The sequence below is a fragment of the Emys orbicularis genome, chromosome 1 (genome assembly GCF_028017835.1).
Source record: "Emys orbicularis isolate rEmyOrb1 chromosome 1, rEmyOrb1.hap1, whole genome shotgun sequence".
NCBI classification, from domain to species: Eukaryota; Metazoa; Chordata; order Testudines; family Emydidae; genus Emys; species Emys orbicularis.
Window position 1 is genome coordinate 262,915,112 of NC_088683.1, and position 23,995 is coordinate 262,939,106.

A 23,995-nucleotide genomic window follows, 5' to 3' on the forward strand; every position below is an offset into this window, starting at 1 on the left:
TAACTGAATTTATTTTTTGTTATTAAATCTCTTTTTGGGCCTGATCCTGCAATCCTTTATTAATGCAAATAAACCTTCCTCACATGAGTAGTCCCATTAAAGTAAGAGAGAGTTCTTGCATGATCAAAGATTACTGGTGTGAGTAAGAGTTTGGTGGATTAGATACTAGATGAGAAGTTGACTTTTTTTAAACAAGTGCATCATTTAAAATTTGGTGTCACACCTTGTTATGTGCTTCTGATAGCCTAATAATATAACACTGGCAAGGAAAATAGATTCCAAACCATGTTTAAGTCAATTGAAAGGAAATGAAATGGAATACATTCATTTAAATTTTCAAAGTTTACTCTGCTAATTTGTGTGTTAAATTGATTCAATCATCACATTATATTTTTAGTGTCAATCTCACAGTCAGAGGTAATTTTTCTCTCAGAGGACCCGTGCAAGACTAGTGGCTTTAAAAAAAAATAAATTCCATAAGAGTTTTGAAAGATGAGCTTCACCTTGATCTTTTTTTGATACAGCTCATTTTGATATTTCTACCACATCAGCTGCTGGGGAGCTAAGTACATGCCTGGTCTGACCCTGCTCCCATTGAGCTCAGTGGCAATTTAATTTTCAGTGGGATCAGGCCCATAAAGTTACTGCTTCTGAAAATGCATAGATACAATTCCTAATAAGGTATGCAGTACCTCCAAATTATAGTCGTAACCTGAAATGGAATAAGAAGGTGATTGATAGAAAACGTTGTATTTCTGTATCGAACAGAAAACTCATTCACTTACAACTGGTTTCCAGTCATTTGGGGTTTGATATGCAAAATACTAATTTTGTCATTGTTTTAAAAGCAAGATAATGAATATATATATTATTTAATGGCCATTGTTTCCTTTTGTTTTTTTTAAATAGGGAGATATACTTGGCACAATAGTCTTTAGTCTGCTGCAATTTGTACTTTTACAAGCAACATGGCCACATCTAACATATTAGGCTATTAGTATTCATGACATTTCCTTAATGAAACTTTTCAGTGAGTAACTTTATAGTCAGATTGGTAGTTAAACTTCATAAAGTTAAGTAGCTGAGATTCTTTAACAGAAGGTTTCATATTTCATTTTTAAGAAGCAACTTGATTGTTCTCATTTTTAGGGTTATTTTTGTCATGTTAATTTAAGACTAAATGTTGATACCAGTTATTTCAGATAAGATATTAGAGCATGTAAATTTGGCACTCTTCCCTAGTTACATACTCGAGGTTAATAGATACTAACATGCTTTCTATAATTGCATTCATTTAAACATTATTGGGAAATTTCTAAAGCTGAGAATACATACAGTTTCCCAGGTTGGGAAAAGCACAGCAGCACATATTTTTGGTGTCAGGATTAATTAATTTTTGGTGTCAGAATTTGTCTCCCTTGACTATTTTACAGTTTCAGAAGAGTATGTAGTAAGGATAGCACATATTCTCAATGAAAAGTTCCACTTACAGATGTACTCCTAATTTTGGTAGAGTCTAATATCAGGAAGTAGGGTAGGTTTGACAGGTTACTCTTATGGAAAAGTCCCATATAATTTAATAGGGGTGAATGTAATAGGTTTTCATAAAATTTAATTACATTCTTAAGAAATTGGTCTTAAAACTCTATCGAATTTAATAGAGAATGAGATCCTTTCTATAGAATTCTTAAATTTAAATTCTATAGTACTTTGACCAGGATAGTATATTAATGCCAGGAAATGGTTGGGGCTTACCGTAGAAGCACAAAGTGTAGTGTAGAAAATTACGGTAATATTAATGGGAGTGGAGGGTCAGACCTTGTTCGTTCCAGTTCTCTTCCCTGCCCAGCCCCCCAACTCATTTTTTTTGTTTTTGGAGCATATGAATATTTGGTCTACATTTTTTAAAGAAAATGTCTTTTGAGAATGTTTTCTGGGAAAATTGAATGTGCTATTTGTCATGTTACTGTTTATTAGGCCAAGATGAGTGAATAGTTTAAATAATGGATGGGACTTGTGTTCATGGGATTTTGAACAGTGTCAACAAATATTGGACCCTAAGTGAAAATGCACTGTTGGTATGAACATACAGAGAGAGAAAGTACATTAATTTCAGTGCACAGCTTTCATTATACCTAAAATATTTTCTGCATACTTTCCCAGAGTAATTGTGATGACAAATTTCTGTGGGCCAGATATTTGATCACACAGCAGCCTCCTTTTGCCTCTGCATAAAGGAGCCATAAACCAGTAGATCCTTCCCCTGAGGATTGCGTTGGAATGGGAGACTTCTTTGTTGGTGATGGGCTGCTGGCATAAGGGACATTCCTGGGCAAAAAGGAGTATCTCTATGGCCAGGCAAACTCTGGCTGTTGGAACGATCCCTTGGGACCTTAGACAGCTACCAAGTGTAAATTAGAACATCCCTGTGGCTGCCATCCAATTCCTGGCATTGGGGAGGGATCAAGGTAGATTAAATTCACCTTTGTCCCTCAGTCTCCTCCGGTCTTGCACTCCGGCCTAAAACTCCCATTCTTGGAAAATATGCTGCATGCCCATTGATTTCAATGGAAGCAGGATCTGTTCCTCACTTTGCATGTGTGTGTGTGTCTGTTTACCCATTAGTATTTGTTTGTTCTTTTATACCTCCTTGATAGATTAACAGAAATAGCCTGTTTGAATTCACCAGCAATGGAAATCTGCACTGAAAGCAGGCAGCTGGAGGGCAGCATTTTAGACTATGGGGTCTGCATTTAGCCTTTAAGCCTCATACTGTGTATCTTTGCTGTAGAAGTTGCCCCAACCGTTTCAGACATAATTAATGTATCCTTGCTGTGAGACTCAGTCCAGAGTGTAATCTTTAGTGTAACACATGCCACTGGCACCACTGCTTTGGCATCGTTCGTGGGATTCAGAAGACTTTTTGATCCTCCGTATTAGTTACACTTGTATTTGACATAAGCTTTTAATTAGTTGAAGGCACCTTCTCAGGCACACCTTTCAAAACACTTCCAGCGTACTTGGATGGATTTTGGATGTGTGAATGTCTTAACACTGCAGTCAGCCTGCTGCTACCTTAGTTGGCTTCAAACACTGAATTTTTTGTTAGGACTGTAGGATGAGAGCAATTTATTGACTTTATTATGCAGCCCTTCAACCATTTCAACAGAGAGGTGTTTGGCTCACTACGCTTAAAACTTGTAAACAGTAGATGCAATGATATAAATATTACAAGCTATTTTCAGCCCTGCTGAAGTTTTGTTAACTAACACCAAAGCTGAATGTAGTCCTCCATTTGCAATGTAAAGGTTTAGTCCAAGATTTTTTTAAAAATGGGGTCTTAGATTTCTGCTCCTAATTCCATATGTAGACACCTAGGTTAGTGGCCTTACTCAGCACTTTTGAAAATCAGTTTATTTATTTAGGAACCTAAATGAAAAAAATATAGGGGGATATCTACAATGTAACTCTTCCCCTCCTCTCCCCACAGCAGTGAGTCTCAGACCCTGGGTCAACTGACTTGGGCTTGCAGCGTTCATGATGTGGGGCTAAAAATAGCAGTGTAGACATTCCTACTCTGGTTGGAGCCTGGCTCTGAAACCTGATGCGGTGAGAGGGTCTCAGAATCCAGGCTGCAGCCCGAGCAGAAACATTTACACTAATATTTTTAGCCCAATAGCAGGAGCCCCGAGCCCAAGTCAGTTGACCCGGGATCTGAGCCTCGCAGCCTCAGGGAGTTTTTGCAGTGTGGTTTTTGTAGTGGTTCTCAAACTATGAGTCGGAACCCCAAAGTAGGTTGTGACTCCATTTTAAAGGGGTCACCAGAGCCAGCATTAGACTTGCTGGGACCTGGGCCTGAAGCTGAAGCCCGAGCTCCACCCCACCCGGGGCGGCAAGGCTTGGGCTTGATTCTCCCTCCTCCCTCATGTAGTAATTTTGTTGTCAGAAGGCGGTCGTGGTGCAATGAAGTTTGAGAGCCTAATTTTAGTCTCCTACTTTTGCAAATCTCAGCCTTACTCGTATGCTATTGTATAATAACTGTTCCCAGTTATGGGTCACTACATTTCTGTGATGGCACATAGATGAATCAGGTGAAGCTCTTGATCTTTACAGTCTCCGCCCATATTTATAAGTTACTATCACAAGGAAAGTAAATTGCAAGAACTCTGCTCATGAAAAGGTCACAGCCAAAGCCACAAACTGTGGAGAAGGTTTCAACTCAATCAGGCTCCTAGCATCACCTTTCATTTTCAGGCTCCCTTTTCCCCCTCCCTTTAGTTCATTAGTGTTAAATGCTAGAAGTCTGAAAATTGGAGTGGAAGTAGCGTTGTCAGGTTCAATTTTCAGAATGTGCTGAGTTTAGACACATAGCCAGAATATTCCGTCTGCTGTAATGTCTAACCAGTGCATCAGTTAAAGCTCTTGTAAAATATGTCATCAGCCCCCTCATCAGCTCCCCTCTTCCCCCCCCCCCACTCCCAGCGCCTCCCTCCCACCGGCAGCCCTCCCCACACCTCCCGATCAGCTGTTTTTGGTATGCAGGAGGCTTGGGGGGGGGGAGGGGGAGGAGCGAGGGCACAGCAGGCTCAGGGGAGTGGGAAGCGGTGGAGTGGGGGCAGAGACTGTGGCAGAGCCAGGGGTTGAGCAGTGAGCACCCCCAAGCACATTGGAAAGTTAACGCCTGTAGCTCCAGCCCTGGAGTCAGTGCCTATACAAGGAGCCGCATATTAACTTCTGAAGAGCTGCATGTGGCTCCGGAGCCACAGGTTGGCCACCCTTGGTAAAATGTGACTATTCTGTCCTTTACCCTTTATATTCTGATTCCTGGCTTTTAAGTGGCTTTTAAAGCTTTTTAACCTTTTATTTCCCCGTCCATTTTTCTATTCTTTTGCATTTATTTATTTCCTTAAAAAAACCCCAAACAAGAACAACAACCAAAAGCATGTTTCCCACTATGTGTCTGTTTCTAATTGAAAACTGTTCTCCCATACTGACTTTGGGCCCTAGCCTGCATTCCTTTTGCACTCCAAACTTCCATTCACTTCACTCATCCCTATTGACCCGTTGCCCCCCAAATTTAGGATCAGCTTCAAAAGGTCCTTTTTGTTATTTTTCAGAAAGGCTTCTAAATGATATCGGCAAGATTGATGGTAAGCAGGTACATGTTTTAACCCAATTAATGCAATATTTATGTCCATGTTACATGCAAACGTAAGCTGGTTTCTTAAAAGAAAGGGCCCAGTTCTGCAAACGCTTCTGCGAATTGCATGAAGTATTTCCATCATCTGCAATGGAAATACAGGAGTAAATGTTTGCAGGCCTGGGACCAAACATCCGCTGGCCTTTGTCCTGGCACACAGTGGTGAGAAGCCCAAGTAATCTTCCCTCTGCCCCAGGATTGTGGCCAGCCCCTGTGCTGGTATATGGGAAAGAAGTACAGTAAATTCTTCTCCTGGCCCAACGCTCCTTATGCTCCTGTGCAGGGTTGGCCACTCCCTGCTACTCTGCTTGTGCCCCTGTAGGTGCTGGCCTCTCCAAAGGCGACAGGGAGAAGAAAGCAAGGGGTGGGGCTTCTCCATTCTGGCCATCTCTGCCATGGAGAGAGCATATGCAGCCCCTTTTGGGGATGCAGCACTGGATGCATTCCTCTTGCATGCCTATGAGCTCTGGGAGGCAGTGCAGCTTCACGCTGACCCCAGTGTAGGCCTGTGCCCAGTAGGCATGGCCGAGCCCAATATTTGTAACACAGAAATTAAATAGCACGAGCGAGAGGGACCCAGTGAATTATAGCAACATGCACTTTTCTTGCCATAACACTGTCTTGTTTTTTTTAATGCATTTGTAATTACAATTGCCTTTCTCCTGCTACATGCTGCTTCACAACAAATATAATTCTTCCAAAGGCTTTGTGAGTGAAATAATCCCATTCATTAGTACAAATCATAAATCCTAAACTCACGTTGTGCAGGACCAAGCAATCGCAATTTACAGACCAGAAACTGGGGGCGCCTCGTTGCTGTTTTTGAGTTAGTGACTTCTGATCTATTAATAATGCTATAGCTGGTGGGCTCCTTTAGTTACATAAAGGATGGGGGTACTTTAGACTTACAGCTTTGTTCTCCATCTCTGATGTTTTAATGAGCCTGCAGGATGACTGCCTATGAATGAGCTGGGTTTTCTAAGTGTGTTGTTTAGTGTTAGCACTTGAAGAAAGATGTTCATTAGGAAGCCATTGTTTCAGTTTTTCGGAGCAATTCTCCATTAAGGAAGATCTTTGCAGCAATATGGCTGGCAGGTAGGAGAAAACAGGAAGAGAGAGGCTTTTAGCTGTAGGCATTAGGGGATATTGTATCAGTAGCTCCAGCTCTAAAGACTTGCTTCGAGGCATTAATTGGACCAGATACATCTTAAGAAAAAAGATTAGCAGAAAAGTGCAATGGCTTTTGTCCTTGCAAGAATAGGGCTTTTTGTTTTGTGGCTGAATCAATATTGCAATTAATTATTTTTAGTTTTCCTTTATGGGTTTGTAAAACATTTATTTTAAGGCACAATTTAAAATAAGTCCTGTTGTTTGATCGATGAGTGACTAATTATGATAAGTAACTCAACATGTTCTTGATGAAGCTTGCCTGTTAATTAACTCTAACAGCAAATATATAATAGCGGGATGGAAACAAAATGCTCGCACACTTGTGATTCCCTAAGAATTATGAAATCTGTGTCAGAGTTTCCAAAGGGACTGCTAGAGAAATAGTGGAGGTTTGGATTGCAATACAAGAAATAAAGCCTTTCTGAAGTTACAAAGACCACAACCTTGTTCTCGATGGGATTGGACAGCAAAAGGGAGAAGAGGAGATCATTAAAGCTGGTCACATTACTGTACGTTGGCAGTAGAATGTAAGCTCTTTGGAGCACAGAATGCCTTTTTGTTCTGTGTTTGTACAGCACCTTGCACAATGGAGTCCTAGTTTGTGACTGGGGCTCCTAGGTGCTGTGCGATACACATAATAGTAACTGATATGTTCGTAAATACTAAGGGCTAATTTGTGCCGTGCTCTGAAACAGGAGGTGCAATAAATCTCTCACCCCTTGGTCTCCCATGCAGAAATCAAACAAAATAAGTGCAAGGCTGTGTGAGGCTAGAGACGCTAGTCACCTAAAACAGGAAGGAGAGAAGGTGTCATGACTCTGCCCTTACTGCACTGGCTTGGAGTTGGCTAGCTGCGGAAGGAAGCTTTGGTAATCATTGTGCTAGCCTGGGACACAAAGCCTTTTGAAGTCCCCCAAAGTGGGATAGTGCTTATAAGACATACTCTGGCTCTAATTTTCAATAACTAAATTCGTACCTTGTTGATTTTAAATTGTCAGGCACAAGCTATCAACAGCTGCTTCGTTCAGCTGTATCATGTATGGTTTGGAAACGGTGTATTCCTGTCTGCTCATTTCACATGCCATTTGTCTGAATCAGTCTTTATCAAATGTCTCACATTTCCCCTTTTCTCCTCGTTCTTTTAGATTCCTTCCTGGACAAGGACTGGTACTATACCCACAAATAGGAGACAAACTGGATATTATATGCCCAAAGGTGGACTCTAAAACTGTTGGCCAGTATGAGTATTATAAGGTCTACATGGTTGATAAAGACCAAGCAGATAGCTGTACTATTAAAAAGGACAACACACCTCTACTCAACTGTGCCAAGCCAGATCAAGATGTTAAATTTACCATCAAGTTTCAAGAGTTCAGCCCTAACCTCTGGGGCCTGGAATTTGAGAAGAAAAAAGATTATTACATTATATGTAAGTACAAGTTGGCATTTGTTTATTCTTTTTCTTTTTTATGTATGTACATTGTATGCAAGTAAAGAAGTTGCCTGGGTTTGCATTGTTTTTTCTTTTAAAATATTTTCTTGGCAACTTGTTTTCAACAACATACCTAACATTCCCTGCTGCATCTGTAGGGCCTGCCCTATCTCTTTTTCAGGCTTGTATACAGTCACTATAGATCATACAATTATGCTTATAAGGGCTTCTCATAATAGCTTTGGGTACTTACTAAGCGCCAGATGGCTATATCCTTGCTCACATAGTACATTACAACATGAGGAGTCCCACTGAAGTCAGTGGGGCTTCTTGCAAGGTGATATTCTACCAATTGTGAGTTAAGGTATCCAAACCTGGCCTCGGCCAAATCTTATTAAAGATTATGACCTAGACCCTCAGCGAGTGTACAATGACATAGTTCCCTCGACTTCAGAGGCACTGTGCCAATTTACACCAGCCAAGGATTTGGCCCTCTAACATTAAGGTCAAAGTATCTCATTCAAAGCCTTGCAGGCCCTCCATCTTTCTCTGGAGAACTGAGCAGAGATCATCTGCTAGTAGGAGTTGGGCATACTCCAGAAAGTCCATTTCCTGCAATTACAGGTAGGTTGCGCATTGGTGGACCTTGGTTCTTCCCATCTTTTTCTTTGTGTGTTTATCTTTGAAAACTGAGCTCCTGAAAGAAGCTGCTCTTGATATTTTTTAAATTTGTAATAAACATAGATCATTTAAAAAACATACACAAAAACAAGTGTTAAAGGGAAACAAATAATAAAAATAAAGTGGATACGTGCTCCTCTATTACATACATGTTCATATGGACTGTTTCTAGTAATTTCATTATACTTAAAAATATCTAATAAATCACTGGGAAATATGTAACCAGTCTGTGTAATTAAAATGTGAAATAATCACAGAATTGATTAAATGACAAATGTGGGAGTTTTAAAATGCAGTTTGTTGATGGTGTCAGGCTCTGTCTAAAAAAAGAAAACCCACCAGTCTACTAAAGTAGGTGCAAAAGAGCCTGATGCTGTAGTCTTTAACTCAGGCGAAGCGCCCATTGAACTTTGCCTGTGTAAGAACTGCAGGATCAGATGCTGTGACAGTTGCATGTAATCCTAATGAAAATGTGGAACATAAACATGTCCATTTATATGCAAATAGGTGGCTTTAAGGGTGAAATATTTCAGTTATTTAATGCTATTTTAGGAAAAAGTCCACAGTAGACCAGATATAATGGAATAAATGTCACCATTATAACTCGAGAATTATGGGCACAAATGAAACCTTCTGATAGGCTGTCAGGTCTGTCATATGTGAGTCAACAATTCTCTGGGTAAATCCATGAGGATGACTCATTTTCTTTATTTTTCTATAATTATTTCATTATAACAATAAGACATAATAGATATTGCCTTTCCTGGAGGATTATTGCATTCTTTGGTTGGTAGAAGTCGCTTGACCTGCTGCCTTATTCCTCAGAAACCATACTAGATTTTCAATAATACCTTACTGCCTAACAACATGGCCTGCCACACTTACTGTTTATTGTGGTATCAACAAAAGGCCTACCTGGTATTATGCTGGCAGTGCCCTTAAACACCATGGCTCAGATTCTCAAATATATCTAGTCACCTAACTAGTTAGGCAACTAAATATCTTTGAGGATCTGGGCTCATGGGTCTGATTTTCAGAAGTGTTGAGCACCCACTGCCTGCAGCTGAAGCAATGGGCCTGTGAGCATTCAGTAGCTCTGAAAATCAGGTATCGTGGAGCTGAAACTCCCTTCTTTTCTATGGTTCAGAGGTAGGCAGTGGGCCTGAGTCAAATTTTAGTTATGCCAGTTTTACACCAGGGTAACTCCACTGAGTTTGTTAGCGCTCCTCCTGATTTACATCAGTTAAGCAAAACCAGAATCAGGTCTAATATTCATCAGATGAGTGAACCCAGGGGAGCAGAGCTAGGAAAATCCTTTGGAATTTGGTTGTACAATGCTGCTTTCATTAATGCTACTTGGAGCAGTGTTAACTTCTGCTCCACAGCTTCTGCACTCCTTGGAGGGGAGGTGATAACTGGCTAAGAATGCGGGAATCAGTGACAATGTTGCCCCCAACAGTATTGCCAATCCCAAATGTTTGGAAATCACAAGTCCCCAAAATTACTTAAATCATCAGATTTTGAAAATAATAAATGCTTTTTTTTCTTGGACTTCTATTTTTTGAGGCTTCAGGGTTCATGTTTTCAAGCCTTTTTCCCACAATCATGAGGGCTTCTTTTCTGAAAGCTGAAATTCTCACATATTCTCACATGCCCATGGGAGCTGAGCAAAATACCACATATGGTGCGAGTTAGTACTGCTGCACCAAGCTAGCCTCGCTGTTGAGGGCAAAGGCAGAGATTAGAAAGGGCATGGTCATCTGGGCAGGAGCAAGGACTTGGCCTTTCTGCCCCATGGCTTACCCCACCCTTAGCCTGCCCTATTCAGGCCCACTCTGTCCAAGAAGTTCCCCCTGGCCAGAAACTTGAAGAGAGATGCTCTAGGCTGTTACAGTCAGGGCTGCTCCAAGTGGGATCTCTATAATTCCAGGCCTCTAACCACAGAGAGCCAGCTTGGAGGACTCTCACCACAGAGATGTTGTAGAGCATAGTCCTCCAACCCACCATGGCCAGAGACCTAGATCTAGGGCTAGAGCAATGCTGGACCATAACTAGGGAATAGCAGGCAGAGCCCACTCCCCATCCCAGTTAGTTTGCAAAAGATAAGGGATATCCAACTAGGGGTAGCCGGCAAGGCAGAGAATTACTAGCTGATGGTAGGAAGCAGCCAGATCCCCTCCAGATCAGGGCAAGCAGCCCAACCACAGCCCCTTCCTGGGCTAGGACAAGGAACAGCCAGGGACAGTGCCAGTTACTTAAACACCAGCCCAGAGATATGCCAAAGCCAGCTAAGAGCTCAGAAATTCCCAAGTCCATAAAGCTTATTCCCTGATATAGCCATGTCAGAAGTAAGTACTGGTAATCAAGATATTTGCTGTCAATTATGTAAATAACATAATGCATATTTATTATCTATGCAAATCAGGATACAAATCATTTGCATAAACTCCAGATTCCTGAATCTTCAGCTTAACAGGTGCTCAGTTCCCCTGGAAGAATGCATTGAGTTATCTATTGTATGAGAGACTCAAATATTTTGTTGTAATATTTCCCCTTCTTTGTGTGTTTTTTGCATTGCATTTTTGACAGTATGTCCCCATCTGACATTGTCTGGTTTGGAAGCACTGTAAGACTCTAGCATTCTCTAGACTAAGCGTGACCAGATGAATCATGGGAATCATGATCTTGGGAGGGAGGTTTATGGAGCACAACCTCTCTTGAGAATTGACTGTGGCTTGATCCATAAAATAGGATCCTGGCAATGATGATGATGGCACTGCTAATAGTGAAGTGGGTAGCGAAACACCATTGTACCACGTGCCATAAAGGAAAGGTGAGGTTAAATCCATTTTTTCCCATGGCACTTAGACATTTTGGTAATGGAAATATAAGAGAGAGATCTTCATACCCACAATTCCCCCCAAAAGTCTGACTATGGGCTTGTCCATACGATGCTTTAGTCTGCACCAGAGGGGTGTAAATTCTAGTGCACACTAGGATGTCAGGGGCCTGTGTGGACCCTGCTAGTACACACACAAAGTGCCCTAATATGCATTAATGTAGTGCTATTTGAAATTGGATTACATTAATGTGCACTAGGAAACTTCTAGTGCATGCCACCAGGGTCCATACAGGTCAATTAGTTTGCAACACGCTAGTGTGCAGTAGCATTTGCACCCTCTGGTTTGGACTAAAGTACCATGTAGACAAGCCCTATATAAAGATAGGGATGCAGTTTTTCTCCATTAAATAATTACATGTAAAAAAAATGACCTCACAAACAAAAGGATTCTTTAAAATGCATTAGTAAAGAAAGGGTATTGGAAGCTAGCCATTCTCACATTGAGTTGTACATTAACCTGCAATTAATCCAGTGCATTTCTGTGGGACTTACTGATAGAGTGAGGTACAACTCAGTGTAAGTAAGAGCATCAGAATCTGGTCTGAAGAGTTAATGCTGCTAATGGCAGTACTGGAAAGATGATGTTGCATAATATTGTGAAAATGAATAAACTGCAATAGAATAATGTCCTTACTTTTCCTTACATTGCTATCATCAATTTTTGGTTCCTTGGAAATTACAGTAGAACCTCTGAGTTATGAACACCAGAGTTACAAACTGAACAGTCAACACACCTCTTTTGAAACCAGAAGTATGCAATCAGACCGCATCAGAGACCAAAAAAAAAAAGCAAACACAGTACTGTGCTAAACATAAACTACTAAAAAAAAGGGAAAACAGCATTTTTCTTCTGCATAGTAAAGTTTCAAAGCTATATTAAGTCAATGTTGAGTTGTAACTTTTTGACAGAGCAACCATAATGTTTTGTTCAGAGTTACAAACATTTCAGAGTTACGAATAACCTCCATTCCCAAGATATTTGTAACTCTGAGGTTCTACTGTAGTAGATCTATTTCTGTATTATCTGATTTCTTTCCAACAGAGCTGGGTGAGGTCAAATGTAGTTGAGATCTGAGATGCATTCACATTAGATTACCCTAAAATATACAGTTATTTAACTAGCATACCCTAATTCCCTAAGGAAATCTGTAATTAAATGCATGGAGCTAAATCGTTCCCTTCAATGTAAATATCCATGAGAAGGACAAAGATAGGCAGAAAACCGCAGATTTGAGGCTGTGGAGTTTCCACTAAACCATCTCATCATGTGTTTGCTACTCCGTGTAGGCAGGAGGTGTGACCCTTTACTCCTTGTATAGCCCAGTATGCACAGGAAAGCTCTGTGATATTAGGATATTCACAAAAGGCTGGCTCTTCATGCAGAGGCCCAGTACCTCCAGCAGGCCCAACCTTCCCTAGGTGGAAGGGGAGATTTTTTAAGGTGGAGCAAGATTACATAAAATAAAATACAAAATCATCTTAGTTAGGGAAGTTATTATGAGTTTAAAGGAATTGATGCCAAAACCACTAGGGCAGGGGTTCTCAAACTGGGGGTTGGGACCCCTCAGGGGGTTGCGAGGTTATTACATGGGGGGTCGTGAGCTATCAGCCACCACCTCAAACCCTGCTTTGCCTCCAGCATTTATAATGGTGTTAAATATATTAAAAAGTGTTTTTAATTTTTAATTTATAAGGGGGGGGGTTCACTCAGAGCTTGCTGTGTGAAGGGGGTCACCACTGCACTAGGGGAAATCCTGGCCCCACTGAAGTCAATGACAAAACTCCCATTAACTTCAGGAGGATTATGATTTTATATAGTGACTTTTCTCTGGCTCTGTCCCCTTTCCAGCCAGCCATGTCTTCAGCCCCAGAAACTGCAGAGCCCCAAATGCACTGATTTAGCTTGGAGGGGCTTCCATGGAGTTGGAGAAAGAGACAGTGTCATTTTTGTTCAAATCACCACCACCCACATAGTAGAATTGTAGCGAAGGGAGCACGTTTTCTGTTGATCTCCTCCATTCTTGGCATAAAGCAAAGGGAATGATATGGTCCAAAGTCTTTAAGAAACTGAATATGAAGCACTAAATAGCCATATTCAATGTAATCACTGCGTTTTAGAAATTTGAAAAATAAATTTTATTCCTCAATAGAGAATGCTTGAGACCCAAGGAGTGACTGCAGAATGCCCCTAGGAAAGGTTCCACTGAACCCCCAGGTCTGCCTCCGACCTCATTAGCTCAGTTTACTGTTAGATGATCATTTGCTTTGACACTAGCAAAATGGAATATGCGGCTTTCCTTAAATGTTTTTTGTCAGCTTTTTCAAGTGACCCATTTATGAAATTGGCCTCTGGCTTAAATTGTTAAAAAATCTTTAATCCCGCACTGATCTAAAAGGTTGGACTGGCTAGCAGAACTAGCGCTCAGAGAAGTCTTTTAATAGCGGGGTGGCTTTTAAGATCTAAACATTCATTCTGAATCTTTAGCATTAAGTGGATTTTTAATAAAACCATAAGGCTTTTATGCTATCAGTTTGTCATTCTGTTACAATTAAAAGGCAATAACTGTCAAAGAAAAAACACATAAAAAGACTGTACAGATTGTGTCCTGAAATATGGCCTGCTTGGAAGGAGTACATCTTTTTGCATGATCAAGCAGATTTACATGAACACTTGATTTTATTTTTGTATTCTGACAAAACAATTTTTAATCCTCAGCTAGTCAGAGTGGCTGAAGATTCTAATGCCTCTTACACAGCGTTCTCAGTCTGTCATACTTGGAGCCTGCAAAAGAGCTCACAAGAGCACTTTCGAATACCCAAAAGAAACTAGCACAGATGCCATTATTAAATGTTTTTAGTTTAAATGGCACAAAGCTGCACAAAACCTATAGACTTTCACTCCTTCTCCCATTATACAAAGTCATTCATAATTTTATTACAGATCATACATTTGTAGCAATTTAATGTAATTTGTATTTTTTCCAGGAGGCACAGCCCATGTATTAAAAGCCACCTTGACTCTGGCTATACATGAAGTACATTCTCTCTTCCTTCCTCGTCCTACTTCTCCTCTTCCTCAGACAATTAAATGATTTACCTCCAACTCTTCTTAGTGTAAAATGATATCCAAAGGTCAGTCTTTGAGTTTGTTTAGAGTTTTCTAAGGGATATATCAGCAACACTCTTAACTCTTGTTGAACTAAATATAAATACAATTCATACAAATAATAATATTGGAGAGAGAGAAAAAATCAGTGCCTGTACAGTTTCAAAATCCTGACAGTGTCTCAGACCTGAAGGACTAATGTAGTCACAGTCCATTGGGATTTTTGTCCCAGACCACACAGGGTCTGTAAGAGAATAAGATTATTTTAGATTGATGGTCTTTGTTCATATTCAGTGCCATTACCTAGGCAATACTGACAGTTTATCTCATTTAAAGCTAGACAGAGGTACTACAGCAGGAAATCTGTAAGTACCACTTCTCTGTTCCCAAGGGCAGTAAATGAAAGAACAAGATTGCTCTGATTGTTAGTAGGATGAGAGCCGGTGAGAAAAAAAAATTATATGCAAAGTGGATATGTAAGCAGACAGGAAATGAAGAATGATTGCTTAGAAGTGAAGAAAGAATTATTTAAGAATTGCTCAAAATGAAACTGCTTTTAATATTTCATAGGATACAGTTTAGTATTTTCAGCCACTATTTATTTATAGCAATTTTTTTTTTAGTTCACTTAGCTTTATAAATGATTTAACAATACTGGAGATGTAGTATACGCACGAAGGAAAACAATTTCCTTGCTAAGGAGTCTTTATTTATTCATCGTGCAGATTAGCATTAAGAGAGAATTGAAATGCTTTTAAAAAAAATAACTTAAGCCCAGATCCTGCCAAGACTTATGTACAGGCTTAGCTTTAGGTGCATGAGCAGTTCCATCGACTTCGGTAGGACTACTCAAGTGTAAAATTAAGCATATGCGTAAGTCTTTGCAGGATCAGGGCCTTAGGGCTTATTCTTGTGCTGCAGGATCTGAGTAACTCTCACTAAATCAATGGGACTTAACTTGTCTCGCAAGGTGAAAGAGTAGGTCCCTTAATTAAGATCCAGTATATTTATTAACCTAAAACAAGAAACACACTTACATTTATTCTATATTTCTGTTGATGCATATTTATCTATCAAGTGGGATGAGCGGTCTTATATATTGCACTGTTGTTTGTATTATATTATTTTTATTGCATAGTATGTATTTATAATTAATGGAACAGGAGCCCAAAGAATTGCATAGGCATCTACAGAAATTTTTATGAATCTAAAAAATATATATTAATATATTAATATAACAATCAAAAATCATTTCCCTCCTTACTTAGACCCTTCCCAGCCTGGGGTCAGAAATGCATTTTTCCAGAATATACTTTCCCTGGCTAGTGTAGAATTTTTTGTCTGAGAACTGCACTAGATAAAATGTATTATCGAATAGAAATGGCTGAAAAACAGGGTGAAATTTGAGTGAAATTGTTTGCAAAATTCCATCTCTGGTTTTAGTCAACATTGGAAATTTTGATGAAAAAATGATCAACGTTTTGATTTCTGACCAGCTCTGCTATAAACTAGGGCCACACCTTAGTTTCTGCTTTCAGTCCAAAAGAAATCAATACAAATACTAATGTGAGTAAGATGAGCGGGATTTGGCCTTAGGTAGTCTATAACAGGGGTTCTTTGGAGTGGTTCAGTGGTTCCTTCTTCACAGTGTTCTCGGAAATTATACTAGAATCCTACTTGCAAAAACTGTTTTAAAAACATGGTTAGAGCTTTAATTGCTAATAGGCTAATCTGTTTCTGATGCACTAGTTGATGACACCATAAGCAACTAAAGTGCAGGAAAATACTCATCTTTATATGCTTGTGATGTTTGAACTGCTGCAGAGAAAATAAAGAGCTCTGAACTCAGGTCCTGGCAGGTAAGTTGAAAAGTAATTGATTTTCAAATATTTTGTGTTAGCATGCAAATGCATTTGTAGGCCACAATCCAGCAATCAGATCCATTGGTGCAGACCCATTAAAACCCCATTGACTTGAGTAGAGATCTACATGGGTGCTGGCATCTGCCCCAGTAGCTCTGATTGCAGGAGCAGGGCCAGACTCTAACTGATTTGTGACCTTAGAACAAATGAAGTTCAAAGATGAATTGAAAATTATTTTTTTTAGGAATAACTGTTGCTTTAAAATTGGACTAACATATTTTTTATTTAAAATATCTATCCTCCTATCCAGTCATAGGTATGTGTCAACATTTTCAAACTTGGGTGTTCAGAATTAGGCAGTTGATGCTTAAATCCATAGTTTGACTCCTAAGGGTTTGTCTACATTAGAAACTTTGTCGATAAAAATTTTGTTGGTCAGGGTGTGACAAAAACCACAATCCTGACCGACATAAGTTTCACAGACAAAAGCGCTGATGTGGACAGCACTATATTGGCAGGAGACGCTCCCCCACTGACATAGCTACCCGCCGCTCATTGGGGGTGGTTTAATTATGCCAGTGGGAGAGCTCCCTCCTGTCGGCATCGAGCAGCTACACGGGAGACCTTACAGCAGCGCAGCTGTAGCGGTATAGATGTGCTACTGTAAGGTCCGTAGTGTAGACATAGCCTAATTAAGTAAAAATGGTCTGATCTCCAGAAGGGCTGAGAACTCACAGTTCCTGCTGAAGTTAATGAGAATAACAGGCACGCAGGACCTTTGAAGGTCAGGCCACTTTGATTTAAGTGCTGCACCCAAGGGTACGTCCAGACTACCCGCCAGATCGGCGGGTAGCAATCTATCTATCTATCGGGGATCGATATATCGCGTCTCATCTAGATGCGATATATCGATCTCCGAACGCGCTCCCGTTGACTCCGGAACTCAACCGAAGTGAGCAGCGGAAGCCGAGTAGACGGGGGAGCCGCGGCCGTCGATCCCGCGCCGTGAGGACGGGAGGTAAGTCAAAATAAGATACGTCGACTTCAGCTACACTATTCCCGTAGCTGAAGTTGCGTATCTTACATCGCCCCTCTCCCCCAGTCTAGACCAGGCCCAAGTTTGAAAACTTGGACCCTGATCTGTACGATGATGGTTTATAGTTCTAGACACAGACACATACATACAACAATCACAACAGTACTTAACTTCTGATTAGCTTTGCCAAGTGCAAAGCCATTCAATAGTATCATAATTGATCTAAGTACTAAGGTGCCAAACTGTGTGTTGCTGAAGGATAGTTAGATGATGTAAATAGCTTTTTGTGTTTTGCAATAAAGCATGCTTTTGTTGTGCATGATGTAAAAGCAGGAGATGAAGGTATTCTTTTATTGAAGCAAACATGTGGAAAATTGCTCTAGATTGTTATAGTATAGAGCATCTCCCCTGAAAGGAATGAGGTTCATCTGTAGGGCAAACTCTAACTGTGTCACTTTATTGGGGTTACTGCTGGACTCTACACGGTCAAAGCAAATAACGTCATGTCCATCTAAACTATTATAAGCATGAGAGTGGCACATTTTCTCATCTGTAGTGTTATATTCTTAACTGTCACTAGACATTAACTCAATCACTGGTGAAGTCCTACCACCTAGAGATGAACTCTGCCTCAAAATGATGTTTTCCACTTCACTGCCACTCATATAGCAATTACTGGGTCATTAATATCATTGCATGCAATTAGTCACAGTAGAATGAGCAAGAGTGGGCTTTTTATTTTGTTTTTTGTTTATTTAATATAAACATTTTACTATAACCTTTTCTCATCCAAGGGCTTCAGTCATAAACCAGAGAGATTTTAAAGACAGATGCAGATTCAAAAAGGAAGCTGTTGAGTTTGCGTGCTATAGAAAATATTTTCCTGTATAATATTAAAGCTCATGGTCTTGTTTCTAGCCAGCCTGTTTGTCATTAGGGACAATCAATGTAACCTGAATGCTAACTAATTCTATTAGTTCTGTTCAGCTGAACTGTTAAGCAAAGCTCATTGTGGCAGTAGGGAGGCATTTCTTTCTATCCATGTGGAGTTTTTGCCAGCAGAAAGAAGGGCAAACTGTGTAAAATATCTGTTCCTGTCTGGTGAAGTTAACTATCCAGTAATCTGCTTTAGAAACAAGTTATAAAGTGAAAACATTTTAATTAGCAGGTTTACATCTGCTATACAGTTTAGTTCACCACTCACATAAACATAATTTGTTTGTATAAACTGTAGGAAACCATGTGTGTGGTAGACATGCGTAGCTGGATCACTATGGCAAAAAGACAACATTTCCTAGAGTGTTCTTCATGAGAACCATTTAACGGAAATAATATTGGAAAAAAATTAACTCTAATGAAAGATCTTAGAAGTATAAATAATATTTTTTAGCAATAAAGCCTTGAGGGCTGTTCTCTTTAATTGGCTCTGAACCTTTACAACTCATTTCAAGACACTTGAAACAATAATAGTTTTTAGTGGGGAGGAGGAGGTATTGATTATGGAGGACACAAGCAAATTACTCCACATCACCTCATACATTTGTCCAATATCCGTAAATAGGAAGGGAAGCAATTTAGGCCTGATCCTGCTTCAACTGTAGTCAAAGAGGGTTTTGCCATTAACTTAAATGTGACCAAGATCATGCATTACTGACATCACTATATGAACTTCATAAGAAAGAACAGATATTTTGGGCTGAGCATGGGTAGGTACTTGTAGTCTTGTCATTCTCTGTTGCATTGCTGTGGACAATGACAGGCGGAGCCTGTGTTTTACAAAGACAAGTGTGGCCCCTGAAATGCCTGCTCATTAGATCAAGATGTAGCTCTGGATTTTTTGGGCTTTCACGTGGTTACTGCACTTCACCCATGGTATCCACTAATCTGGAGATGAAAGTGATACTGCCTTTCTCTTCAAGATTGACAGGCGGAAGCAAATAAATTTAGAGCTCACAAGCAGCATCGGGCTCAGCCTCATTGAATGCCACTTCCCTTAAAAGGAAAGATGTAAGTTTAATAGTAATAATAATTAATAATAAAGTGTCCAAGTCTGCCACCCTTACTCAAGTTGTGTAATAGCATATCCCATTGGAATAAGTGGCATTATTCACTGACTAAGGCAGTAGTGAATGTGAATAAGGGTTGCAAAATTGGCATGTAATTTATTCCCCAACCTGCAGGTATATACATATGTGCTAACCTGACTCAGTGGGGCTACTCATATGCTTAAAATTATGAGTGGGTGTCAGTATTTCCAGTGTCAGGGCCTAACTTTGGTACCTTTTATGGATACAGTTTGGAAGCTGATTCCTTGTTTAAACAAAGCTTAGATTCAGTAGATTTTTTTAAAATGTGTGTTAATATTAATCTGATGATCATTGTAACTACAAGCAAAAGTAAACTATCAGCAATCTGTAGGTAATTAAAATAAACAGATTTTATCCCCACTGTAAAATTTCTTGCAGCCCATCAAGCAGCGTGCCTGCTGACTTACCCATTCTTTGGTTAACTGATCTGAATGAGTTTCTTTAGTTGTTCCAGACTCATGAAGATCTGGCATTGCTGCTGGGTGAAAAAGGCAAATATAATTCTATTTAATTAAAACACTCTTTATATCTCCTCAGCTGCCTTGTCCATCATCCTGGCTGTTCTAGAAACAACTTTCTTGATTTGTGCTTATTTTGGTATGTGGTTCTTGGTGTTCTTAAACCTGTCTCGTAAATGTAGATAATTTATGGGAAAGAATTATTTATTTGGTGCTTTGCTGAGAAAGTCTTTAAAAAGACCAAAAGTGAATGAAAGCAGCTAGAGCACACATACAGGATGCTGTGGCAAAGGAATTTTCTTTTATTAAAAAAAGCCATGTACTTAGTGATCCTGTGAGCACATATTAGATCAAGTATACCTTTTCAATAAGAATAACTTCTTATTACTGTTGGATCTACAGTTGGCTTTTTTTTATTGCTGCTCTTGGGTTTTTCTGTTCCTTTTTCTATCTTCAAGAATAGCATTGGGTGAAAGCTGGATAAGAGATTTATAGGGTTTTGATTTTATTTAACTCTAATGGTAAGAACCCAAATTTCAAAGGCCTAGATAGTGACTTAAGGTACAGTTCTGAGCAAGAGGTGGCACACAGAACTCACTACCCCAGGAGTATCCCTCGGAGGCTTTGTACCTCAAATAGACCCTTCTAAGTCACAATTCCTTCTCTGCTTGGCCCTTACTCTGGCCTACATCAGCAGCAAATTACAACAACCTCTGTCTGCAATGGTTCCTTTGTGCTGTTCCTCGCACTAGGTGGCTGCAGAGCCCAGGCTGCACCCGTTCCCCCACCCAACTTCTCAAAGGGAGGAAGCAGGCACTCAGCCGTGAGCGCTTGCTCATCTCTGCATGCCCAGACACAAGGTCTAAGAAGGCGGCGCTGGCATGTTGGGAATGGGTGTGATTTTACTTCCCTCGGTGGGTGGGTGTAGTCCATGTCACAATCCAGCCCTGAAGTAAATTGGTTACAAACTTTTTTAGGCCGAAGGACATGTCACTAATGTGGCCTATTTTGTAGCTTAAAAAGCATGGAAGTATTTGTAACTGTGACAGATATAAAGGTAATTGTGACAGATACAAAGGCCTAAGACTTTGTTGTAGTAGCATTTTCCTAGAAGTAATGGTGGTGGAGTTTTTAATTTTGTACTGTATATCTTTAAAAGTGAATGAGCCTTGATTTTTGTGACTTTGCCTTCATTTCTAATCTCTTTGTGAATGAAAAGCTATATAGAGGCACAAATCCAGAAGCTTAATTCTCCATCTGATTAGAGCAAAGTCACCAACCTGATTGGTTGAAAACAGCCAAAGATCCATGGAACGGCTTAGCCTCCTGGGAGGCCGAGTAATAACAATCAAATGAAGACATATTAAAATGTAATATTACTTCCTCTCCATGGGGACTGTATAAAAATCATAGCCAGGAACTATTCTTGTCTGCTGATTCTGTTTCAGTCACTGATTCCCTGCCTCTGCATTTATGGCTAATGCATTTCACACAATAAACAGGGATTGTGAAGTTTTAAAAGCAAATAAATATGAAAGATCAAACACTGATTTATGACTTCCAGTGGCTTTTTATGTATTTTAAACCACAGAAGGCAGACTAGAACTGGATGCTTTGGTCTGAATAATTTCATCACCTCCCATGTCAAATCAGGGGATATATTGAGAATGTATTTTACAATTACTGAATAGACACATTTCACGTCCCAAAAGCAAGAATTAGTCAGGTCTCTTTAACTCATTTCTTAAAAATCCAGTGACACAAATCTACAAAACACTTTGAGCCCAACCCTGTATTCCTTGCACTCTGACAACTCCTATGAACTTCAAGTAATTCTGGCTCAGGCCACTAGTATAGTGATCAAACATCAATTTCAGTTTATTGTTGAAAACGTGTTAGTCTTAAACTTTGGACAGGGACAGTTGGGATTCATAGAGATTTAGGCATCTGTTTGTTTGTTTAAAGGTTGAGTATAGGCTCTTGCTTACCAACTGCCTCATTCTGCTTCTGACTGTAGTCAACAGAAGTTTTGCCATTGACTTCAGTGGAGCATGACTGGACTTCAGAAGCTCAGATGCACCTGTGTCATCCAAAGGGGGGGAGGGAGGAGTAATGAATGCTATTTTATCCAGTTAGCACTGTTGTGCTTATTTTCAGTTTACTGGAAGATGCTGGTGACATGATATAACAAACGTAGAGCCCAATCCTGAAAACACACCTATGAGCAACTTTGTTTAAGTATGTAAATTTTTGCAGGATTATATAGTTTTTCTGATGATGAATGTGACTGGTTGCCTGGGATAGACCACACTGAGAATGCCACACTCAGGACAGACTGCAAGAAACTGGGCAGACAATTCCCCCAAACTGGTGGTTTATTCTATCATTAGATTCACCAAACCAGTAACAAAGGTGCTTCTGTAGTAACACACTGGTTAACCAGAAGCCACACAAAGTCCCCTTTTAGCATTCCAGTCCTTGGTTCCCATTCAGACAAACAGGTCTAAATATAGTGAGAGGTTACTGAAAACCCAGTTCACCATATATGAGGTTCTACCACTCCCAAGGGATCAGACACATGCCCCTTAGGTCAATATAAATCTCAGATGTTAGCCAAATATCATGCTGTCAGCCAATCCTTAGTAAACTAACTAGAGATTTTATTAACAAAAGAAAAGAAGAGAGTTATTGAATGGTTAAGGAATCGTATACATAAAAGTGATTTTCAGTGTTCATAGATCAGGATCATAGCAAAGATGGAATAGATTGCTGGCTTGTAAAAGTGTCTCTGGTAACTTCCAAAAGATTGGAAGGTCCTCAGTCCATAGTTCAGTATACTTCTTTTTAATTGTAAATCCACAGTTCAGAGAATTGGAGCAGGAATGAGGTAAAATGCAGATGTCTCAGATGTCTTTTATATCCTCTGACTAGGGTTGGTAGGTGTCCAGTTTTTGACTGGAAAGTCTGGTAAAAAAAAGGGGACTTGACAGTGTCCAGTCAGATGTACTGACTGGATACCAAAAGTCTGATTACCATCGGGGGGAGGCACCGGGTCATCAACCTGTGCCAGCCCCGGCTCAGCCGGGGCTGCCTTCTACCTGCATCTTGTGGGCAGGCAGGTGTCAGGCTGCAGCTCCTGTCCCAGTTCCGGAGCAGAGGGAGCCCAACAGGGGTGGTGGGGAGGTGGAGAGGATTGAGTGACAAGGATGGGGTGGGGGAGGGAGGAGAGTAGCGAGTGATGGGGGAAGGGGAGAGGAATGAGTGGAGCAGGGCCTTGAAGGAAAAGGCAGAGCAGGGGCAGGGCCTCAAGGGAAGAGTTGGAGCAGTGGTGGGTGTGACGTTGTGTAGTCTACATGGTTTTATAAAAACAGGATAATAAGTGAATATAATGTAACTGGGATAGTTTTATAAAAAATTTGATAATAAGTGACTATAATGCAAATGGGATATGCTTTGTGCAAAAGGTCTCTTGTAAGGTATCATTACAAAGCTCATAATCTACTGAGTGTGATCATCCTATTTGTAAAAATGTACCACTCTTGTATCTAAAACTAGAAATATAAAATGTAACTCTGAGGGCCTATTGTAATTATGTAAAGTGTGGGCCATTAATGATGGTTTGGAATCTTGATGACTCCCATTGTCTGCAGATGGCTGTTTACCTGTGAGTCTCCCTGTATATGTGTGTGCTGGCAAGTGAGTAATGAAGTCTTGCAGTGACATGTGATCATGTCACCTGAACTGGAATCCATCTTTAACCTGGTGCTTTTCCAGTGAGGGGAGGGGGTGGAAACCCAGAGGGACAAAGGGTTCCCGCCTTATGCAAAAGATATATAAAGGGGTGGAAGAGAACAGAGGTGGAGAGGAGCCATCATGGAGAATCCCCTAGATAACACCTAAGCTGGAACAAAAGCTGTACCAGGGGAAAGAATTGTGCCCAGGCCTGGAAGGTGTCCAGTCTGAGAAAAACTTACTGAAGCATCTCTGAGGGTGAGATTATCTGTATTTAGTTTGATTAGGCATAGATTTGCGCATTTTATTTTATTTTGCTTGTGACTTAC

The 23,995-nt window shown here is 40.2% G+C and overlaps 1 protein-coding gene across 3 annotated transcripts in view; it reads left to right on the plus strand.

The window, feature by feature from the left end:
- EFNB2 (ephrin B2) overlaps positions 1-23,995 on the plus strand; it is a 49,791-nt gene that overhangs the window by 17,762 nt on the left and 8,034 nt on the right. For all 3 annotated transcript variants that reach the window (XM_065420158.1, XM_065420174.1, XM_065420166.1), the window contains exon 2: positions 7,516-7,799. In XM_065420158.1, the coding sequence (XP_065276230.1) occupies positions 7,516-7,799 (284 nt within the window). The remainder of the gene's footprint in view (positions 1-7,515; positions 7,800-23,995) is intronic.